At 40.5% G+C, this 22,600-nt stretch overlaps 2 protein-coding genes across 3 annotated transcripts in view; both read left to right on the top strand.

The window, feature by feature from the left end:
- Positions 1 to 161: 161 nt before the first annotated feature.
- LOC109993918 (beta-1,3-galactosyltransferase 2-like) lies at positions 162 to 3,759 on the top strand. The gene has a single exon (XM_020647066.3). It carries the CDS (start codon positions 688 to 690, stop codon positions 1,651 to 1,653), a length of 966 nt encoding a protein of 321 aa, XP_020502722.2. The 5' UTR covers positions 162 to 687; the 3' UTR covers positions 1,654 to 3,759.
- A 5,019-nt stretch (positions 3,760 to 8,778) lies between these two features.
- zgc:162952 (PKc_LIMK_like_unk domain-containing protein) overlaps positions 8,779 to 22,600 on the top strand; it is a 34,220-nt gene continuing 20,398 nt past the window's right edge. Inside the window, exons 1-2 of one of the 2 annotated variants that reach the window (XM_020646706.3) lie at positions 8,779 to 9,052; positions 11,015 to 11,086. In XM_020646706.3, coding sequence (XP_020502362.2) covers positions 11,056 to 11,086 — 31 coding nt within the window. In that variant the 5' untranslated portion in view covers positions 8,779 to 9,052; positions 11,015 to 11,055. The remainder of the gene's footprint in view (positions 9,053 to 11,014; positions 11,087 to 22,600) is intronic. The other variant, XM_020646715.3, reaches the window with a different exon arrangement.

The following is a 22,600-nucleotide window of genomic DNA, read 5'->3' as shown; positions in this document are numbered from 1 at the left end:
GATCAAGGCAAACTAATTAAAGTGACGGAGGAAATGGCGCACAGTTTGTTGTCTCCACCTCTCTATTGTTCATTTTGCAAACATGTTTATATTTGTATTTATTTTCCTTAATAAAGCATGAGCAAAATCCAAAATGGTGTTCCAATTATACAGAATTATATAACAATAATTAGGCTTCTTCATAATAGCAACCTGAAAAACAAAACAGTAAATTGAAAACATTCCTAGTAAAAGTAATGCACATTTATATTTAGGTTATAATTTATAAGAAGTGTACTTCTTCTGAAAAGCATGAACATATCTGAATACTGTTTTGTGACGATGAATACAAAAAACAACAACAATCTATATTTATATGTTTTTCATAATAATAAAACAGAATAATATAAAAAAATAAATCTAAAAAACAACCTATTTATATTTGTATATATTTGTACTTCGCGCGCTCATCCAGCAGATGGTGCTGTTTGTGTCCCAACCTCCAATCACGGCAGACCAAGTCCATGTGCCTCCCGGGATATCCAATAAGAACAGTGATGAGAAAGAGTCGGACCTCCTCTGATCAGACCCCTCCCCATTCCGCGTGCTGCAGCGGCGGGTCAGAGGAGGGAGGGGGATTACCTTGACTCTACAGTTTCATGTCGGACTTGTTCCAGCAGCACAGAGTGAAGCGGACATGCTAAGGCAATGGGGATAACTTCCTCCTGGAGGTTAGTGAAGTTACTCGGCTTTTTCATTGCGCTTGTCCTCTCTGTTCAGATCTTAGTGGACAGAGTAACACAGAGTAAACATCCGGCAGAGCCAAGTCCCCTCCCCGCGGAGGAGTACAGAGTCATATCCCCTGAAACATACCGCTATCTTCTCAACCAGCCGTCTGTATGCGAAGACAAAAAGCCCTTTCTGGTGTTTATGGTACCAGTTGCACCTCTGGAAGCTGCAGCAAGGGAAGCCATCAGAAAAACATGGGGTGCTCCAAGACAGGACACCCTTACCCTGTTCTATGTGGGCTTACCTGAGGAGGGACAGGGGTCAAGGAGCCAGAAGGAGCTGGAGGAGGAGAGCAGGAAACACGCAGATATCATCCAGATGAACTTCCAGGACAGTTATCAGAACCTGACAATCAAGACTATGATGATGATGAACTGGCTGGCGACCCACTGTCCAAATGTCTCCTATGCCATGAAAGTGGACGCCGACATCTTTGTGAATGTGTTCTACCTCATGAGACGCCTGGGGGGCTCTCCCAGGCAGGGCTTCATCACCGGCTCAGTGATATGGGACGGCAAGCCAAGGCGGGACATCAACAGCAAGTGGCATGTGTCAGAGGAGCTGTACCCCAAGGACAGCTTCCCGCCTTATGTGTCTGGAGCCGGGTATGTGTTCTCTGCAGACCTGGCTGCCAGGATCTCCTGGGCATCCAGGTTTGTTAGGATGATCCCCCTGGAGGACGTCTATGTGGGTTTGTGTCTGCGTGTGCTGGGTGTCAGGCCCGTGTACTCCCGCAGCCTGCTCTTCCTCAGGAACTTGTTCCAAATCCAGAATCTGGAGTACGACAGGTGCACTTTTAACAAACTGCTCATCGCCAACGGCTTTAATCCGTCACAACTGCTGCACAGTTGGCAGGACTTCTCCCAGGGTCATTCTAGCTGCTGAAAGAGGAGATTAACACGTATGGGAGCTTGAAACAAAGTTTAAAATAATGACACAAGTAGCCTTTTGTAAAGGACACAAAGTCATTGGAGACACAGCCATTAGGTCGGGAGTGCTGGGTGATGATTGGTAACTCAGAAAAATTCAAATGGTAACCTTTTCACTTTTCCCACTCACTAAAAGAAACCGGTCTTTGTCTCAGAGGACATGTTGACGTGTCACAGAAGGAAAAGCACAGGTGCAAATGATAAAAGGAATGTAGGCTACCTGCTTCAGTTTCAGGATATTTTTATCCTTCATGTCTGCCTTTAGAGAATCCAGCCTTTGTCAAATTGATGAGTTTCTCCTGGGCTTTTCCTTCAATCACAATTAAACATATCTGCTGCTTTAAACAGTACCTCAATGATATGCTTTATAAATGAGATGTATTTGTCTCTCATTTTGATCAGACTAATCTAACCAGGCCACTGCATGACACTGTAAGAAAAGGGATCAGAGAGAGAGTGAACTCTGCTCTGCTTGTAAAACAGATAATATGATGTAATGTGTTGTAGTGGACCTTAAGCAGCAGCTTTGTGATTAACATGTAAAAAGGGTTTGGATCTTAAAAAGTTGCAGAAACAAGAAAAAAGAAGATGATATGTTGACTTTTGTGTAATTCTTAAGTCAACACTCAAATATCATAAAAAAGATAAATGTTTCTGACGTCTGGCCCTGAAACTCACCTGTCCAACAACCAGGTCAGGAATCTGGCTCCAGGATTAAGGTGGCTTTGCCTTTGTTTAGAAATGGTCTCGTCAAACCAGTTTTTCTCCCCCTCAAAGACATGATTCAGAAACTTCACTTGTACAGTGAGACGAGCTGTATGTGTGAACGCAAACAGCAGCATTCTTCACTCTGACTGTACTTGTAAATTATTCTCATGAAGTCGGGATGAGCTGATGTGAGAGCACATCGAGGAAATAGTCAGGAAAATTCAGCGTGAGCGAGTTGGGTGGGGTGACGGCGTTTATAATCCTGTGAGCGCAGACCATACGGCGTGCGATCGGTTCTCTGTCCACCAGTAATCCTCGCTCTTTTGTTGACATTATGAACATGTTGATGTTGAACTACACATATGTGTGGAAGCCAAAAACTCTCAGCATAGTGTTGGACTCTGATGCTTCGTCTGTCAATTCTTCATCTCTCTATTTACAACATATCATCCATCAATACATGCACCTGCAGAAGCACCTTGAACCTCGGCTTTTGAAGGTTGCTATTGAACTGAAGGTTGTAACATCAGAACAAAATATGCAGAGAGAAGGAAGTGTAATGCATTTACCTTGACTCAAACCAATAAGCCATATGCAATCATAATAAGGATTAAAGTCCCTCGTAGCTGCAGCCTCACAAGAACGTATGTCAGTGTGTTTGTCGCTGTTGCAATCCAGCCTGACTTTGGAGCAGGCAGCACTCAAAACTAAATATCTACTGCTGGTGCTTTTACTTCTTCATCCAAAGTGCTGGGGAGTCAGATCATGTTATCTCCTTTAGGTCCCCTCTAAAGGCAGATAACATCATGTGTTTAAACCAAAGATGCTATGAAACATCTTTTTTTTCTGCCATTGCATTTCTACTACAGTCAGTGCCTGATGGGTTTGGTTCTATTATTTAATTTAAAAGATAATAATATATGGAGATTAAAAAGTCAACTTGCTGAATTGCGCCGCTGCTATATGATACAAAGAGCTTCATGTAATGTAGACTGTTTAGAATAACCTGCAGTGTATTATTGTTCAGGTTACTGTGCCTTTTCTATTTATGCATGTTTGTTGTTGCATCAAACAACCAGCAGGGGGCAGTGTGTGCTATGCAATGAAACGCAGTTTACAGTTTGTTGTGCTGATGTACTTTATGCTGGACATGCAGTGCCTAAAGCAGATACATTATGGCTTTTTTTTTGCAGTGATAATTTATCATGTTGTATCACCTGTTGCCTTCTTTGTTGTCCTGACAAAATCAAAGTCTTGGACAAAAAACAAAAGTTTGTATTTATTCATGCCTTGAAAAGCATTCTCTCTTTGTTGATTTTGTAAAAAGAAAACTTCTGCAAATTAAAAGGAAAACAAGGAACAAACACAAAGTCTGACTGTTGATGTGTTCTTATCCAAACACTCCTCTCTTCTTCTTCTTCAGGTTAAGAGTATGATGGTCGTGTGTTTGTTCATGCAACAGTTCTTTTTTTGTCAAAATCTAACTGTGTTGCTCTTTCAAACCTTTTTTTATCTTCATCAGTTGCATTTTTTGTCAAGTTCATCATGTTTCATTTCAGACTTAAAGGAAGAATGTGTGACATTTTACACATAAACATATCAGAAACCAAATATCTCCTCTGTAAATGTCTCTGAGTCATGACTGTCTACAATGAGTGAGAAGCTCGAGTCCTGCCATCTGTACTGTTGTCGGGCTGTGTTTACATCATGTTTACATGGGCGGGACGGCCTTGTGTGTAAAGCTGTTTTAGTCAAGAACTAGAAGAAAGTTAACCAAAGTGTGCTAACATTAGCATGCTAACACAACAATGCAGGCCACAAGCGATTGCAGCTCGAGCAATTTTGTCCGCTGCTTCATGTTGCTTAATTATGATGCGATCTGATTTATAACTCCTTTGTGCCGACGCTAAGGAGGGGGGTTGGAGGTGTGACGCTGGAGGAGAGGCTTCAGAATAACGGAGGTATCGCTATTCCAGTTTGAAACAAAAGTTTAAAGTAGCATTATAGAGAAGTACTTAATCAAGAAATGAGTGAGTATATGTAAGTACAAGCATTTCATATGGCATTAAAACAAAATCACATAACAGCAAAGCATGAGCACCTTCCTAATTTGGTCGTAGGCATGATGCTACAGGATAAGTGCTACAGATGATCAGCGTGTTGACATTCAGAACGACATCATGACATCAAGTATGATCTTACTTTGTACTAGCAGCACCTGCAGAAACAGAAACTAGATCATTATTAGACCATTAACACCACTATAGTTGATCAGCTGTTGGTCCCAAGTAACACAAACATCTTCCTGCACTCTTGTTCGTTTGTGTGTCTCCATGGTTACCACTAACCAGCTACCTTGAATTATACATTTATTTTGATGTTTTCATTGTTGTTTATATTTTTTTGTTATCATGCAAACAGTGAAATAAGAGTGTACATGATTAATTAGGACTTAACACTGTTTGCTGTAAAATTTTAAAATATCTTCACACTTCAATTTAAAGCCTGTTTTTTTTAATATATATTTTATTTTACATACTTTAATAATCCCTGAGGGAAATTCTGGTTTACATTCTGTTATTGAGACATGTTTCACACACACATGTACAAACAGGACCTGTGGACATGTCAGAGTGAGGCTGTTAGGCAGGGAGCAAGCCATAGCTGTTGTGGGTCCCTCCGGTTCCCAACACAAGTCCCTACGGACTGAGCTACAGCGCCCCCTTCCTTCAGTTTATGCCTTTATTTGGAACAGCCGTCTGTACGAGATGGACCTTTAATTATTTTCAAACAAATTCATACACAAAAAATATGGGACAGACTTTAAAATATTAAATTTACACCAGAGAGAATATTTACCTTTGTACTACATTAGGTTATGAATAAACTAATTAAATCACAAATCACTTATTTGTTTTGATCTTTAACAGCCCAACCATACCAACCTGCTGGACTGTGGGGGAGAGAGGGAGACAACCTTGTTAATATATGTTGGATCAAAACGTGCACCAACACCAGGTTAGGAAAAGATACTGGTCCTTAAATTTGAATGGGCTTTTATTTGAAGTTTTACGTTATATTCAGAACAACCTGACGGAGTGAAACACATAAAAAGTCAAAGTGATGTTGTACTTTCAGTACTCATGGAGTGCCTCTCGCCCAATCAGAATACTGGGCTGGGAACTTACTGATGTATAGCAGTACTTAAAGGACCGACCAATATGTAACTTTAAACACCTAGTGTCCTCCTCTTTAGAGTCGATGCTCACTCAGGTTACCATGTGGTGGACTCTGAAGCTTCAGTGTTTATCCAGCTCTGCATGGGTCTGTAAACCTTTCTTTGTTCTAACCTCTCTCCATTTTTCAAAAGCATCTCCAATATTGATCCTAGTTTGAGCACGTTTCTGCTCGTGGAGCTTATTAGAAACATGCAGAGGCTTTTTAGGTCGGGTACAATCACTTCTATCTGAACTACTTCTCTCGCTGCTTCCATCACTACAACACCTGTTGGTTTGCTGTTTGTCTGGCAAACCGAGGGGCGTCCAAAACAGCCGTGTGGGGGTGCCTTTAAACCGCCTCCCTTCTCTGGTCCAAACAAATCCAGAGCATTCAAGACCAGAATCTAAAGTTAGATGGAGGACATACTGGCTGCTGTTTGGTTGTCAGAGAAGCCAGCACTTCAACAGAGCATGTTTCCTTAATGTCTGATCATGTAGTAAGATCACTTTATCGTTTCATTCAGTAAATATCTTACAGATTGGACCTTTAAATAAAGTGTGACAAAGTGGGTGAGATGCTCTTTAGTTATTCTCCACTTGTCACCTAAATCCTAATTTAATATCAAATCACTTTATTCTTTACAGTTGTGTATTTTGCTATGATGATTTTATTGCTTGTATAACATTGCAGCACTTACTATCCTGGGTTTGTTTGTGTTAGCATTAAGTTACAGGTCACATCAAAGTATAAATCAACTTAAAGCAAACACACAGTCTTGATTCAGTTCAGTCATTTTTATTTAGTTTCTGGAGTTGTAATATATCATTGTTTGTCTGTTGTCCATACTTACTTCTGTTTGTTCTGTTGTTCAGTTCTCCATGTGCTCCCATGCAGTTAAAGGGGCTGGTTCAGCACTTCCTGGGTATTTATAGGGTTGATGATGTCATCGCTGACATCACTGGAGCAGACCATCTGAAAGGGTTTTGTTCTCTGAGAAATGTTTTCTGTCTCATCATTTCTTTCTTATGTAAGTTACAGGTCAAATATAATTGAAGTATTTGAAGTTCATGTAGTTGAGTAAATGATCTGATGTTAAAGATAAGGGTTTATTTGTATTTCTTTGCGGTAAGAGAAAAGTGAAACTCCCTATGTGAGTTGTGCTTAACCCAGGTGCGGCCATTTTGTTAATGGGGCAGTCTATAAAATGAGGAGACATTTGTTCCTGCGGGGTGAAGAGGTGAGGATGTGCTTCCTTTAACACAACTTTTAATCTGATTTAGGTATGTTTTAATTTACCTGATTTTTCATTGAACTTTTGTTGTTTTATGAAGGTAACACGTGTTGGGATTATCACTGTAAATAAATGCTCACCTCTGGAAAAACGTCATCTGCTGAGTTTGTCTTCCTATCACCTTCCAAGACACTTGTGTCGAACTACTTTACATAAAGTATTTGAATAAATGGAAATTTTAGGCAATGGGGAAAATGAGAATTGACCCAAACTTAGAATACACAGAATGATTGTGGTGTTCAGAAGCTGTAAGAATGATGATAATAAATACAAATTAAAGCTATAAACTAGTCCCACACTGTTGGTTAAAAGGTTTTATAAAAACAGAATTATAATCTTAAACCAGATGGAGTCATTTTGCTGATTTCTGATATCTAAAGCAGCCTGTTGCATATTAAATAACCAGATGAGATGATGGTGAACTAGATTGACTGGAAGCTAATAGCATTAGATGCTGTTTAATGGGCTGCCCCTCGGGCTCATTCTGGCAGCAGAGCCAGTGAGTGGGCTCTGAAATGGACGGCTGCTGCTTCGTGATTCACCGGTGTGGCTGAGAATCAGCAGATTGCAGACTCACAGCAAAAATCCTGCGACACCTACGGCAGCTTCACAATTCAACAATGTTCCACAGAAAACAAACCTCAGCTGAGGACTGCAAGTGCTTTTCTTCTCTGTTAGCAGCGAACAACATATCACTATTTCTGAATCACAGGGAGAAGACTGATAAGAGGAGCACATCAGATCATCCACACTTAAAAGCATTAAATTAAATTACTGACTTGGGCGGGGGTGGCCAGAAGTTTGTGTGCACACAGGTGAATAAAGAGCATTTACTTACCCCTCCCCAGGACTCAAAAAAGAAGATCACAATAAGAAATCACAATTTCAAGTACTCAGGAAACTGCATGCAAAGCCTTGCACACGTCTACTTTGCTAAAATACATTCAACCTAAACATCGCTAGTGAGTGCTTTGCAAGTTCTTCCTGGACTTATTCCTTCCATAAGAACCTGCTTAATGAAACAGATGTGCACAGTAATTATTTAGAAGTGAGAGTACTAACAAGAGAAAATACATTACACTGACATGTTAAGACAATTACAGCAGCCTGTTGCCACACAGCCAGAAGAGTTTTAGTTTCAGATCAGTTTGGGATTTTGGGGTGGCGACTGGGTTGGCCAACCAGATGTAAAGGGGGAGGGGGGGGGGCTCGCCACCCCTCTGCTCTGGACACGCCACTGCTTTTTTAAGAACAGGTATAGTGGTGCACTTCAACCTCCTGTGGCTCATGTAAGTATTACAACAACAAACCCAGAAAAAATAAATAAATAGATGACCAGTTTTTTTTCTGCTTTTTTCCCTTAAGCAATGTTAGAATAAAATACACCAAAGCATCTAAATGACAATCCTCCACCAGAAGCTTCACTTGGGATATACAATATCATAGAGCTGCAGCCTGAATTCGCTTGTATTGTTTCTCTGCTCATTTCCCCATTCTCCGCCGAGGGCCCATTTGTCTGTTATTTGTGAGCCTTGTTGTTCGAGTCTATTCATTTCACTGACTGAGTGGGAGTTTATGCTCTGGGCCTGAGCTCCACATTGTTTAAAACACTCCCACCTCTGTGCTGTATCCAGAGAACTTCTGATCAGCACAAAACGCGTTGACTCCACTTCATTATGCACTAATATGTTTGCTCTATACTGAAGACTTTTCTTTTCCTTTTTTTCCGAATACATTAAATCAAAAATAATCGTCTAATACGCATCATGTCATCTCTGTTGTCCTGACAACAACACAGTCCGACCCTCCTGTCAGGCTGCCTGTCTGCTGCTGAGCTCCAGCCGGTCTCCTCTGCTCGTGGGTGGAGTTTCATCCACCGACGCGCTGGAGAGGCTGGTTCCTAAGACAACACATAAAACATGCATTCCCATTTCCAAGGCTTGTCTCACCATAGAGTCACATCCAAGCGAGCAGCAGGAACCTGAATGCACCGCCTGCACGCTGCAAGACACCTTGTCAGAGCCACAGCGTTTCATATAAGCGGGACCTCCTGCACGGACAATGACGGAGCCATGATGTGCAGCACTTCACCGAGAACATAAACCCCAGCTGCCTTTTCAACGGAACTGTAATTTATGTAAGTAGACTATGAAGTTATTAGACCTGTCTTTGCTGTCGTCTGTGTTTGAACAAACTTTCAATCTGACCATCACCAAACAAACGAACAAGGAGAGTTACGTAAAAAGCGATAGAAACATGTAAACAGGCTACAATTTCAATGATATTCTTTAGTACGTTTAATTCTACTTTTCAACGGGTTAAACATTTGAACAAGCAGGCCAAACATAACTATGATTTACAATTGATTTTCAAATGATCTTCTGAAATATTACAGAAATAAATCCATGAAAAATCCTCTTCAGGTTACTGCAAACTCCATCAATGAAACAATTTGAATTTGTATCGTTACAATTCATATCAAATGTTATCTGCAGACACTTTACAAAAAAGAGCAGGAAAAAGACCCTTCTCTGTTGTATTATTTACAGAGACCCAACATTAACCCATCATGAGCACTAAGCAACGTTTAGCAGAAACCTCGAGCAGAGCCAGACTCATGCTGAAAAGTCAATAGCTGAAGTACTTCAGAGATTCCCTGTAAACATTTATTATTAACTGAATTGGTTCCCAACCTGGGCACCAGGACCCCCAAATACATCTTAAAGTAAATCTACTGGTTTACCAGCTGCTAACATATAATTATTTAGCATATTTAGATGTAAGCTCATAATCTTTCCTAATGGTTATTACTCTGGAGTCTTTTTATACATTATGAATGAGTTTGAACATGCAACTTGGAATAATGTACACATTTTTAAATGTCCTTCAAAGCACACTCTTAATAAACATGGTTTTATATAAACAATGGGTGAAATAGTAAAGGTGTAATTTGAAGTGACAAACCCAGGACTAATCCTCCCTCAGCTTGAAACAGAGCGTCTCGACGTCTGTGTCTTTTCAGTCCTAAACAGACTGCTGTTTCAGGGCGTGATAATTACGTCCATGTGGACTTTATCAGGACTTTCTCCTGATGGCCCCCAATTTTTCCACAGAAGGTCTGAGTGAGCTGATGTGAGAACATAGCAGGGTATATAATCAGGAGAAATCACCTCGAGCAAGTGGGAGGAGGGTGGTGAGGTTTGATTCCCTGCGATTGGTGCAAGAATGAGAAAACAATAAAAACTAAACTCTGAAAATATACAAAACCGAATGAGACCAAATCATGACACATAGACCGTCTGCACGTGACTGGTACGATCTCTGTGCGTGTAATATAACTTCTCCAGTATTTTCTTCTCCGCCCTTTTGTTGATATTCTCATTATAGCATTGTATAGCTGACACTGTTGCTTCGTACACCACTTCCAGGTCGTTCTTTTTAAGTCCTCCAACAAATTCCCTAGAAATTCTCAGAAGTGCGTATGTGAAAATGGCTTTCGATAGCATTTCCAATATGGCCGCTGACATCTTTTGGCTTCAAAATGTCTCTTTAGAGACCAATGGATGACCCTACCTCACTAAACTGTTGCATCTATGTTGCCAAAAGGTCTACAAATGCATATTCAAAAGACAAGAGTGTTAGGCTAACCTGTAGACTGCGAGTGTACTTTGACTTTAACCCTCTAAAATCATTATGAGGAAACAAAGACTCCACTCAATGTCTGATTGTCTCCCACGTTTTAGATCTAATGTCACAGGAGAATGAAATCAGTGAGGTACAATCCATGTAGGCTTATTGAACTGCTCCATAAGCATTTGATATATGAAGTATTATATGGTTATTTAATGCAACAGGCACTGTTTTGTCCCAGGCAATGCTTTCACCATTGAGAAACATTTTTACAGTTTTTTTCTTTAACCAGGATATTCACTCCTATACCACTAAACACTGATGTCTGACAGTCATCTCTCCCACTCAGTGTTCATCATAGTGTTCAGTGTGTTGCTTGCTTTGACAGCCCATCATGTGTGTTGTTTCTATGTACGGTCCCGTCTCTTTTGCTCATGTTCTGTCGCATGTATGTGTGGTTCCTCCTCAGCTTCAGCACAAGACTTCTGGTTTTTTTCCACCAGCCACAAGATGCACATGAATAGCTTATTAAATCAGTGGAGTAAGTATTGAGACTTTAAAATACTTTTCTTTCAAATGTTTATATGTCACATCTGACAGAAAATGCACACATTCTTTGGCTTGTCTGTTTAACAAGAGTCGTCGTTGATGACTTATATGTGTCAGCGTGGACTCACTTAAAGGTATGTCGTCCACAAAGGGAGATTATCTGACACCCAAGAGACACAACTGTATCCCTTGTCTTGAGCTGTAAACTGTGTGTGCAGTGCTGTATTGCTTGATTTCAGTGTCTCACATGTGTTGCAGCATTCGTGCTCTGTGTTTAAAAAAAAAAGTCGTCCGAAGGATGTTGTTGTGTCTTTTAATGAACTGCGCCTTTAAGCAGGTGAATCTGCTACATGCAGTGTTTGTGTCGAGCTTGACATTGTTCTAAAATAGAAACACCTCTGCTCAGCGTCCTGTTACCTGTCCTCCATGTTTAACACTTCCTGTTCAGCCTATAGGTTATTCTATGTCTTACAGACTGCATCTTGTTACACTTTCCTTTATATTCTTCAATTTACATACTGACACAGTTTACATCCTCATGTTTATCACAATCATCTTTCAGACGCTCGTTTTCCTCCTGTTTCTCTGATGCAAGCAAGATCAACGCCTGCAAGTGAGCTCCTGTTAGCTAGAGCAGTGGTTCCCAAAGTGGGGGTTGGGACCCCCTGAGGGGTCGTGAGACACTGGGAGGGGGGGTCGTGAGGTGCCTTCCAAAAACAAATACGAATTTGAAATTACTTAAAATTGCAGATTTGACCCATTTAATGTGAAATAATCCTAAAGTGACAATGTTATGTATCTGTGTTGCTCTTTGTCAATAAAAATGCACACAGACACACTGAAATAATATAATTGTTTTAAGGCTGCTCTTTAGTGTTGTTCTAATGTCAGTGTCTGGATAGGCCTATTAGTGCTGCTGTGTGCACAATTAGATGCTTTAACCATTTCCAGGGACAGAGGGGGTTCCCTGTCCCTCACATTGTTATTTTGGGGTTCGCAGGATGAAAAGTTTGGGAACCCCTGATTTAGAGCTACAAACCCAGTGGTAGCTACTATTTTTGCGTCATCAGTTTGTTTTTGAACCTATTTCAAAGTGAAGAGAAACTCAATTTGTTGTATTTTGAGGATAATTGAAGTTCACTGCTGGGATTCTTGCTGGAGTTTCAAGTACATTTACTTGTCCACAACACTTGCCCGTGTTCTCCTTTTCATCTGAATTTAACATCCTGCTCATCCACTAACACGCCCCGTGTGCTGTCTACAGTCTGTGTGAATCAATGTGAATGCACTCTACAGAGAATGACACCTGATGATGCTAGATCTAGAAAAAAACATCATGTGTAATCTGTGACACAGATATTGTCACAAGTCATGAGAGTGATGTCGGTATGTTGAAAATGCGATCAAACGTCTTGTATTCATGCAAGGTTAGGAAGTTTGACTTCACTCTCCACATTTACACGTTATTCTCAACGTGCACAACTTGGTGATGATCCAAGACTAAAACAAGTATCTGCATGAAAAAAAATTTAATATCAAGTTCCAAAATACTATGAATATTTCTAGTGGATTTAGGCCTGCAGGTTTTACTTATTGCCAATTCGCTGCCACTGTAGTCAATGCTCCTGTTTCCACAGCGTGTCAGCAGCGCCCCCCTCTCTGCTCCGTTTCAAATGCGCTGCCTTCCTATTTTTGAAGGAGCTCGTTGAAAGCATGCGACAGAATAGAACGACCCGGACAGAAAGTCAGAGAAGGAAACGCACAGAGCGTCTGGTCATTTCAAAATAAAACACAATATAAGGGCTCAGCCTTTTTGTATTTTCCATCACTTTATTAACATTACGTAAAAACAGGCACCATGGCACCTTGTTGTATTCACGTTTTTCTCTCTATTCCCGCGTGATCTTGTAGTTGTCCTGTGATGTGTGTACAGCTGCTCATGGCTGCGACAGAGGAAAACCGTGGCGCTGACAGAACGCAGTGTGCACGTACTATGTGGAAATTGGCATTTATATTGTGAAATTGGCATTTAGCCTGGGTAAAATTAAGAACATCAACATGTAAAAGCAGTATCAAACAAAGAAACGTTCTTAAAAACTTAAAAAGGTAAAATAATAGTAGATGTTTTTCTGTGTTTGTTAGACTCTAATGCTTAGGCTCAAGATCATAATTTACCATCTCTTTATTTACCATGTCGTTCCTCTTACATGCCTGGAAAAGGCTGGCTACCAGGCTACAGGGTCGTGTTTACACTGCCTCTGTAGGTTACTGGCCTTTGAATACAGCTCTTAGCGAGCCATCTGTGTTGTCCACCTCCGTCCCTCTGCAAGGACAGGCGCCGCGGTTAGCTTCATAAGACTGAGGGAGTCTGAGAGATAGAGAGGGAATCCTAATGAATCCTCTCTCTCTTCTCCCACTTTTCATGCTGATGCCCTTTGACTAGGGATCACACTGATCACCACCAGTGTCGTGTCCTCTCAGCCCTAAGCCTTCACCTCACAGATGTGAAATGCCAAGGATAATCTCACCCTGACATGCAGACAAATCCTGTGAAATACTTGCTTTAGCTTTTTTGATGACACCATCTGCATTCAGGTTTTCTATTAAGAGGTTTGGGTGTTACCAGACTATATATAGATATGGACATAGTCCGGGGGACGTCACCCATTGGTTACTGAAGCCCATCGATTACAGTCACCATATTAATAATGCTGTTTCATCCTAGCTTTCAGTCAATTTAACATTAAGTAATGGCTGGAGCTGGAGGCGGGCCTTAAGCCTCCTGATGTTCAGCTACACAACGCCTGTCAATGGTCTATGCAGCTTGGGTGTAACCCATGTCAGACACATCACCACACCCTTGGCAGTGGTGATAGCAGGGCAGTGCCTTCTGTTTGAAAAACCACAATGATCAAAGAAACATTACTCTACTTTTAAAGCAATCATTCAGTATTTTAAGGAGACACTATTACTCCCATTCACTTTTAAAGCGGCACAGAGAGATAATTATTAAAGCTCCATTGGGTGAGTTGAAAGGTTCCTCTTCACCCAGAAAAAAAACATCCAGAATACATTACTAAAAGCCTCTCGACAACATTCACACAGTTAATTTGATGTTTCATGTTCTGGGTTAATGCATGCATTTGTGACAGTATCTATGTATTGGTCTGGGTGAGTTTGGGAGTAGATACAATTCAGTGATTGGACGCCATTAAAACTGGTGAATATTGCGGATGCGGACGTAGCGGTAAGAAGATATTGTCATAGTGAGAAGAAACGTCAAGTGGATAAAGTTGTGGAGTAAAACATAGCATCTTCCATCTCTATGTATTTGTTCAACTGTTATTTTTTTTAACTTTAGCATGTATCTGTGATTGACCTGAGGTCTAGGCACCTGTAGGGGGCGCCAAAGATTTCAGGCGAGTGCTGTTCTGAGGTTGTCAAAATTCGTTTTGCACATATTAACTTAAACCTGATAACACACTCACTGAATGGTGTTTGCGAAAGTCTTTTGGTAGGAACAAGTGTGCTTATAGTCCCGTTTTCATTACAGCAGGGTATCACTCTTTCCGTACTGTTCCTTGGAGGACTTAGCTTTTCATCTTATGAAAAGGTTTTTTTTTTAGTTCAGAAAACCCATGCTGCTTACACTATGTTGGAGGTGGTAAGTAGGTTGCAAAGTTAGCATAAAGTGTAGTGAAAGAAGACAAAAACAAGTCAATGTAAGAAAGACCGAAAATCTTTAACTAAGAAGCTGTTGTCTGGACATGAAAAGCCAAGTAGAGCATAAAAACCAGGGACAGCTGGTAGCCTATAAATGTGCCGACACGGCTAAGGTCTCCCTTTCTTAAAGATAGAATCAGTAGGTTTTACCTAAAAAGTAAAATATAGACTTATACAAAAGTAATGCTGCTCAATCATCACTTATGGGCCTCCATATACTCCATTGGCTCGGAGAATATCTTGCTGCGTTCTCACCAGCTCACTCATGGCCACTCATCAGCTCACTCGGACTTGCTGCAGAAAAAATACTAGGGTGCTGTCAGGAGAAACTCCGGCTGAAGTCCGAGCGGAAAATTCTGCTGTTTGCGTTCACATATACAGCTCCTCCGGCAAATATTCGGAGTTTTTGGCAAGTGTGAAATACCTAGGGCTTTCACGCTTGCTGATTTGAGAATGCAGCAGGTTGTAGATGCTTTGACTGATGACTTTCTGCTCTGTGACTCAGGACATGTTAAACTGTGTTTGTAATTACTCTGTGTTTTATGTCTGTAACGTTTTGTTGTGCTGCTGCCCCTCTCGGCCAGGACACTTTTGCAAATGAGATTCTTAATCTCAGTGAGGTTCTCCTGGTTAAATACATTTAAAAAAAAGATAATAATAAATATCCGGATAATTCACCTCGAGCCAATGGGAGTGTGAGTGACGTTTATATTTACTGTGACTGCAGTATGGAGTGCATGCACCCGACCACTACAATCTCTGTCCACGTTATTAAACGTTTTCTGTTCCTCATGTTGTTCTCCGCTCTTTAGTTCATATTGTTATCCTGTTGAAATACACATAGCATTGATAAAGACACATATTCTCATTACAGCATCATTACAGCATCATATAGCGGACTCTGTTGCTTTGTCTGCTGCTTCCTCATAATTTTTTTTTACGTCATGTCATACCTCATGAGACCCCCTATCTCCCCCCTACTGTCTGACAGGGATAGTCTCCAGCTGTGAGGTGTATATGTGAACAGCCAGGTCAGGAGAATATTTGGAGCAGTCCTCCTGAAATTATCTAGACATTTTCAGGAGTGCAGAAGTGAAAATGGCTTATGACTGCAGAGCCCCTTTCCTCTGCCTGGATTTTCATGTTTTGGTTGACTCTGGACCATTCTGGGTAAAATTCAGCATTTGGACACCATTCAGACCAGCCAGTATTACATTTGGCAATATTCACTTTGGCCTTGGAATATTTTTTTTCCAATCATTTACATCTTAGGGTCTGTGCTGGTTCAGTACTGTGTCACCTGTCATTGAATGTTAACTTTGTCAGACCTGATGTATGTTATCCTGTACATCCACATTTGACAAACATTGCAGAGTTTGCACTAACACTGGGTGAGTTAAGTCGTGTGGTGGTGCGAGTAAGAGAAAAAGGACACACAACATTGTGCTGTTTGCACATTTTGTATGACCTCCAACTGTAGCTCCAGCCCACTCGCACGCCCCCTACAAGTGGCATGTTGTTCTCAGAAGAGATTTTTCTGTGAAGAAAAAAAAAAGTAGAATGAGGCTTCTCGCTCTGCCAACATTTCCACCAAGTAACAATTTCTTTTGTGGGATCAAATCTGCACTGTTTGTGTGGATGCCACAGAAGACCACAGTGTGATCCTGGCTCTTGAGGTGAGACTCAAAAACCAAGATGGCCTGATTGTCTCTGAAAAAAATCCAATGATAAGAGTTGTTTACAACCCCGAACAGCAAACCCGCAGCCCCATTACTGCATGGTAACCGTACACACTGTCTCTGGTGTGACGTGCGAGTGAAGGGGCCCAGTGGATATTCGCTTACAACCAAGCGTCGACATAGTTGACAAGTTGGGGTTCAACTCAACTAATGCCTTTTGAATTATTCACTGGTTCAAAAAGGAAGGAAGACACTTTCTGAATTCTCATCCATTGAAAAGCAATCAGTCCAATTGAACAGACATTATCAAAGGCTGTAGATGTTTGGTGATAAAGAATCTGAAAATTGGACCTGTCACAGATGTAACGCATATCGCAAGATATCATACACTGTACAGGAGGTCTTAGGTTGATTAAGCTTGTGTTTCCTGTGCTGTTAGGGTCGCCCAGCAAATAATGCAGCCAAAGTGAATCCAATTGGTAGGCCCTGAAAGTCATGACACTACTATAGTGTAACTAAAAAGTGGATTAAGAATTTGAGATAGTTAAACATTTCATGTTAATTTAAAACAACTCCTACATGTATACTTAGTAGCCTAGTGTTGTCTGTCGCCAAAAGAATAGAAAATAAATCTTGGCGCGCTGGACGCTGCACGGAGGCTATAGTCCCCCAAGCGGTCGGCCCAGGTTCAAATCTGACCTGTGGCTACTTTCCCTCATGTCATTCCTCACCCTCTCTCTCCCCCATTTCTGACTCTATCTACTGTCCCGTCTCTAATAAATGGCACAAGAAGCCCCAAAATGAACCTTAAAAAAAATCGTAATGTTTTAAAAAAAACATTTTTTAATGGGTGTCCCCAGCTAAGGATTTACATAGTTGAACCTGATTCGGTATTCTGCCTATCATGGACTGAACATCGCATGTCTTTTTTTGTGTGCTAATTAATCCTCTTGATTCACATAGCAATGTTGGTCTGTTAGTTGCAAATGGCAACCTCCAGTGTGTAAAAATTAGGCCAATGTGACGGCAGCTGCAAAAGCCAAGAGATCCCATTAGGTCCCATATTCAAATGTTTACAGCTGATTCAGTGAATTAATGTGGATCATTAGCTCGTTTCTTTATTTGTACACACTTTACCGGGGTTTCATTTTTATAACTCATCAACATAATTTTATTAAGCCTAGAGTTTTCATATATTTGCATAGTTAGAGGCATCACTGAGTTGACTGACATGTGGATTGACTGCTTGTAGCTGTTTGAGAGGAGGCTTCAGTCCACCTCAGCTCCGTCTCTTAGCCTGTTCTTTGAATTTATTTAAAGAGGACATATGATCCCCCTTTTCCAAATTTGAAACATAGCATTTTTCTCTGTGTTGTAAGACTTATGCAGACCACAAACTAAGGACTGGATGTGTTTATTTCACATTTTGTGGGTCAGTAGACACTCACCCAAATATATGTTCAAAGACACTGTGAAAGTGGATTTTTCATAATATGTCCCCTTTAAAAAAAGTTGTGTTTTATTCAGTCTAAAGGTTAGCCCTCAACTTTGGTCCATACGGAACATTCTCAACAAAATCAACATTTCACAAATTTGGTGCAGGCATCTAGAGTCCCTATAGAGGATAAAGCCTATTAACATCCTTCATTGTCTTTTCTCCAGCAGGTCAAAGTTTTCACCCATCAACTTAACAATCTTAAAATCTAACAAGAGAATATGCAATAAGTTTTCAAAGACATGTTGTTTGCAGACGATGTATATAGGGCGGCCATATGTGGTTTTGAGTTTAATGTCTGCCAATTATTGGATGGTCGTCATGGATATGAACTTTGAGGGATCCATTTGATGTTGTGTCTCTGGATCAAAATAATTCAAGTGAAACCATACTTGAAAGCAAAAATTCTTTTTGGATTGGATTGGATTTTTTAGTTAACAATAAATCACAAATGGTTAAATGTAGAATTAGAAAGTGAAGAAGACCCTCCTCTTTTCTCCATAATTACTGAGACTATATTCCCTTCAGCATCATTGCATTAGGAGATGTACCTCAGGCGAGAGCACATTTCAGCTACTGCAGAAACAGTCGTGTATTGTATCTGAGCGTGCTTTCAGCCTTATTTATACAGTTTATTGGGTTTGATATGAGGATGGTCTGGTAGAAAGAGTGAGGAAGGAAAATAGAACTTTTACTAAGTTGTTGTGGCTTAAGAGCTGATGGCTTAAAAACAAACAAAATAGTGTCACCTGAGTTAAGACACGAGGGTGAGGAGATAGACAGTGAGGTCATTGGAGCGGAAAGACACAGAAGAAGAAATGTATAATGTATCACTTCCTGAGAGACATGAGACCAGAGGTGCTGCTTGTCAACAGGCAAGGCTGGCAACTGCTTGGGGTGCCAGACCATGGGAGCTCACAAACTGAAACCAAAGCATGTGGCCCAAAATGTGTAAATTTTGCAATGACAGTGGGACCTCCCTTAGGGGGGGCCCCATTTGACAGCACTCACTCTTGTTGCCCTGCTAAGCGTGGCTTGCATTATTCCTGTGAAAACCAAAGTTTGTCAGTGATGAGAGAAAAATTAGAAATGATGAGGAATTAGCCGCCTATAAGAGAGAACAAAAAGAGGAAGAGGAGTAAGCGTCGGGCTGGCAGACATAATGGTGATGAACGCTAGTTGCAGGGCTCCCCAATTGATTTTTGCTTTAGGGGCCCCAACAGACTCTAGAATCGCCACTGCATGAGACTGTTCCAAGGAACAACCTCCGAGAGCCAGGGTTTGGATAATACTTTAGAAATGAGGATTCTTCACCAAAGAGTCTTAGTGAATTAGTTCTGATGAGTTCTGTGTGCAACATCTGTTGTTGTTTAAAAAGACACTTTGACCAAATTCAGAAAGTCATTCATGGTGGGCGGTGATTGGATTACCTGAGGCACTGATCTATTCATTAATTAAATTAAAGATGTGCCTTCTGACCTCCTCAACACATTAACATAACTGGAGCTCTGATGAAGAACTAAATACCTTATTTTATTTACTGAATGGACACACTAGGGTTTTATATTCACGGTGATGTCATCACCCTGAACTGTATACTTTGTACAAGACCGAGTCAACACTGCATTGGTTGTGCAGCTGTATATTGTGATTGATTTGCATTGGTTGCTCTGATGGATCCACACACAGAAGCCTCAGACTAACAGCATAGACCAGTGGTTCTTAACCGGTCTAGCCTCAGGACCCACCACCAACTCCTTAATAAGAAATCGGGACCTGCATTTCAGATATTTTTCAAACCAATGAGATTGCAGTTTGGACCTCAGACGGTACAAAACATATGACAGATAGATAGATAGATAGATAGATAGATAGATAGATAGATAGATAGATACTTTATTGATCCTGAGGGAAATTCAAACAGAACAAAACAAACAGATGAAACAAAACAAACATATTGTAAAAGTGTTCTTTTTGACACTTTCCAGGCATACTTTCACGACCCACTGAAAACCACTCCAAGACCCACTTTTGGATCCCAACCCACAAGTTGAGAACCACTGGCATAGAGGATGAAAATAAGCTTTTTTTGTCACCTAAATTAGAAATACAAAATGATCTTCAGGCGCCATCAGTTATGAAGGCATGAAGGTCTAGCACACCAAACAGTGTCACAGACATAATGTCATGTGTCATTGATGTGTAGCGTGTTGCACAACCTCGGATCTCATGGGAGAGTAGTTCACACTGAAAATGGGTCAGTGTGTGTAGAGAACATGTCACACTTCAGTCTATAGAAGCATACCTCAGAGCCGTGCTGCGATGGAAACACATGAACCTTTTAGGACAACCTAAATTTGATTTAATGTCGGTAACACTTCAGAAGTAATAATTGAGTTGCAATGAAGTAGATCAGTTAAAAATAATACAAGGATATCAAAAATATAATAACGCAATAGTATGTTTTTCACTTCATTACACATATAAAAAATCTTATATCCACAATAGATAATATGCAGTTTACTCAATCAACATAGTGTTGTAGCCTCTTTCAGCAAATTGTTTTGGTTTCATGCCTTGTTCAGTGAAGCACATTTTTGCCTTGCGTGACTTGCACGAGTTTGCCTGCAAGAGAGTTTGTATTTATTTATCAAAATGACGTTGGGTTTGGATTCATTGTTTAATCCAGAGGGATTTTCGCTCAGTTTATTTCAGTGCTCTTGCGTTCTTTACTCGCCGACTCGTGCCCACTTTGATGTTCTGTTACAGGTTAAGGTTAAGTTACAGGTCTAGTTTGTCTCTGGTGTCAGTACAAGGATTTTTCTGATGGACTCTACCAGCTTTCAGTTGCAGTTTGGGAATCGACCATCTGTCTGTCTCCAGGGAGACGCAGTTTTACTCTTTGGTATGGTTAAAGTAGGCCCGACCGATATGGGATTTTTGGGTCATATACCGATATAGATATAAGGGGGGATAAAAATCTGATACAGACATATTGGTCGATAACTTTCAAAGAGCTATGTTCAATCTATAGAGCTAGATATACACCTTTAATGTGTTGATCCCTCACTTGCAGTTATCATTCACTTGTGAAAAAGATTTATAACATAGACAATGGTCACTCAACTGGAAAATAACTGTGCATGTGCGTGCGTCACTGCTTGACATTCTGCTAGTGTTATACAATGAAACTCAAATGAAATGATATTTGACTGGTGAATAAATCTAGTAATATCGGCACATAACTGGGATAAAATTAGTCGACACCGATAGACGCTGGAAATGCTAATATTGGCTGATATTATCTGCTGGCCGATTAATCGGCCAGGCTCTAAAGCTGTACTATGAAAGCAAAATCAATGTTGCTGTGATTTCTTTGCAAAGAGCAGGTCAATGAAGATGCCTAAAGAATCACTTCCGGATGCAGATTTGTAAAAAAAATCTCAACAAACTAAACTTAAAACCAACTCCTGTGAAGAAGCAGAAGACCTGGTTATTCACTTGATTTGAATAATCAAGCACAAAATTCAATTACTGATGTTTTTGAAGTATGAAAAGTATGAAAGTATACAAATCTGCTTCACTTTTAGATCTTAACACACTTAGGCCTCAAAACTTACAATACACTTACTTTATTGCTCTTGATTAAACCTTGTTTCCAGCATCACCAGTTACACAACGACCCTGGGCAGCAACTTTCAAATGCCCCTCCAGAAATCTGCTGCTCACCATATACCCAGCAACACTGCAGCCCCCACTACCACACAATCAGAGAAGGGCTATGCAATGTGAAAAGCTGCTGTGGCACCAACAGAGAGGCTAAAGTAGAGCCAGATCTAACCTGATTTTTTTTGCTTGTACACTTACTGCCCTGGGCAGTTTACAGATCTCTATGGTTAACTCAGATTGAGAGGGAAACAAATCCCTCTGAAACCATAAACTTACACCTCTGGAGTCTGGACACAAACTCTGACAGGAAACAAACTGCACTGGAGCATAAAGGAGAAAAGAACTTTCAGAGATTTCATTCAAGAGTCGGTAAGACATAAATAATAAGCAAAGAGACAAAGCATGAATATTTTTGCCTGTGAGGTAAAGATGCTGTCCAAGTATTTTGTCAATACTTGTTTTGTTTAGATGAATGAGGATTGTTCCTCGATTCTGGGGTCACAGTTCAGTATGAGTTCAGTTCAACAGGAAAAAAAACCCACCAAGAAGTCCCTGATGCATGTTTCTACGTTTCTCTGATCTATTTCTTACTGACATTAGTGCAAGTCACAGTTTGTACCATCTTTTATTTCAAAGTACTTTTTAGTTGGTAGAACCTGTAGAAATAGAAGCTATGTATCATATCTATGATTTATGAAGAGTGCAGTAAATTTAAAGTGGCACGGGATGTCCATCCATGTGTTGTTAGCTTACTGTATATGACAGCAGCAGCAGCAGCAGCAGTCAATCATGCTCAATCTGGTGTAGGCCAGTAAAAGACAACAGTCTGTTTTATGAGACATTGACGCTTGATCACTTTAAATACACAATTGAATAATGTATAGGCGCGCATTGCCATAAAATGTATTAGCTTTTGGTAAAGTCTTCGACCCAGGTGGGA

This window comes from Labrus bergylta, chromosome 2 (assembly GCF_963930695.1).
Source record: "Labrus bergylta chromosome 2, fLabBer1.1, whole genome shotgun sequence".
NCBI classification, from domain to species: Eukaryota; Metazoa; Chordata; class Actinopteri; order Labriformes; family Labridae; genus Labrus; species Labrus bergylta.
The sequence above is the reverse complement of the archived record's forward strand: the minus strand, read 5'-3'. Positions and strand labels throughout refer to the sequence as shown.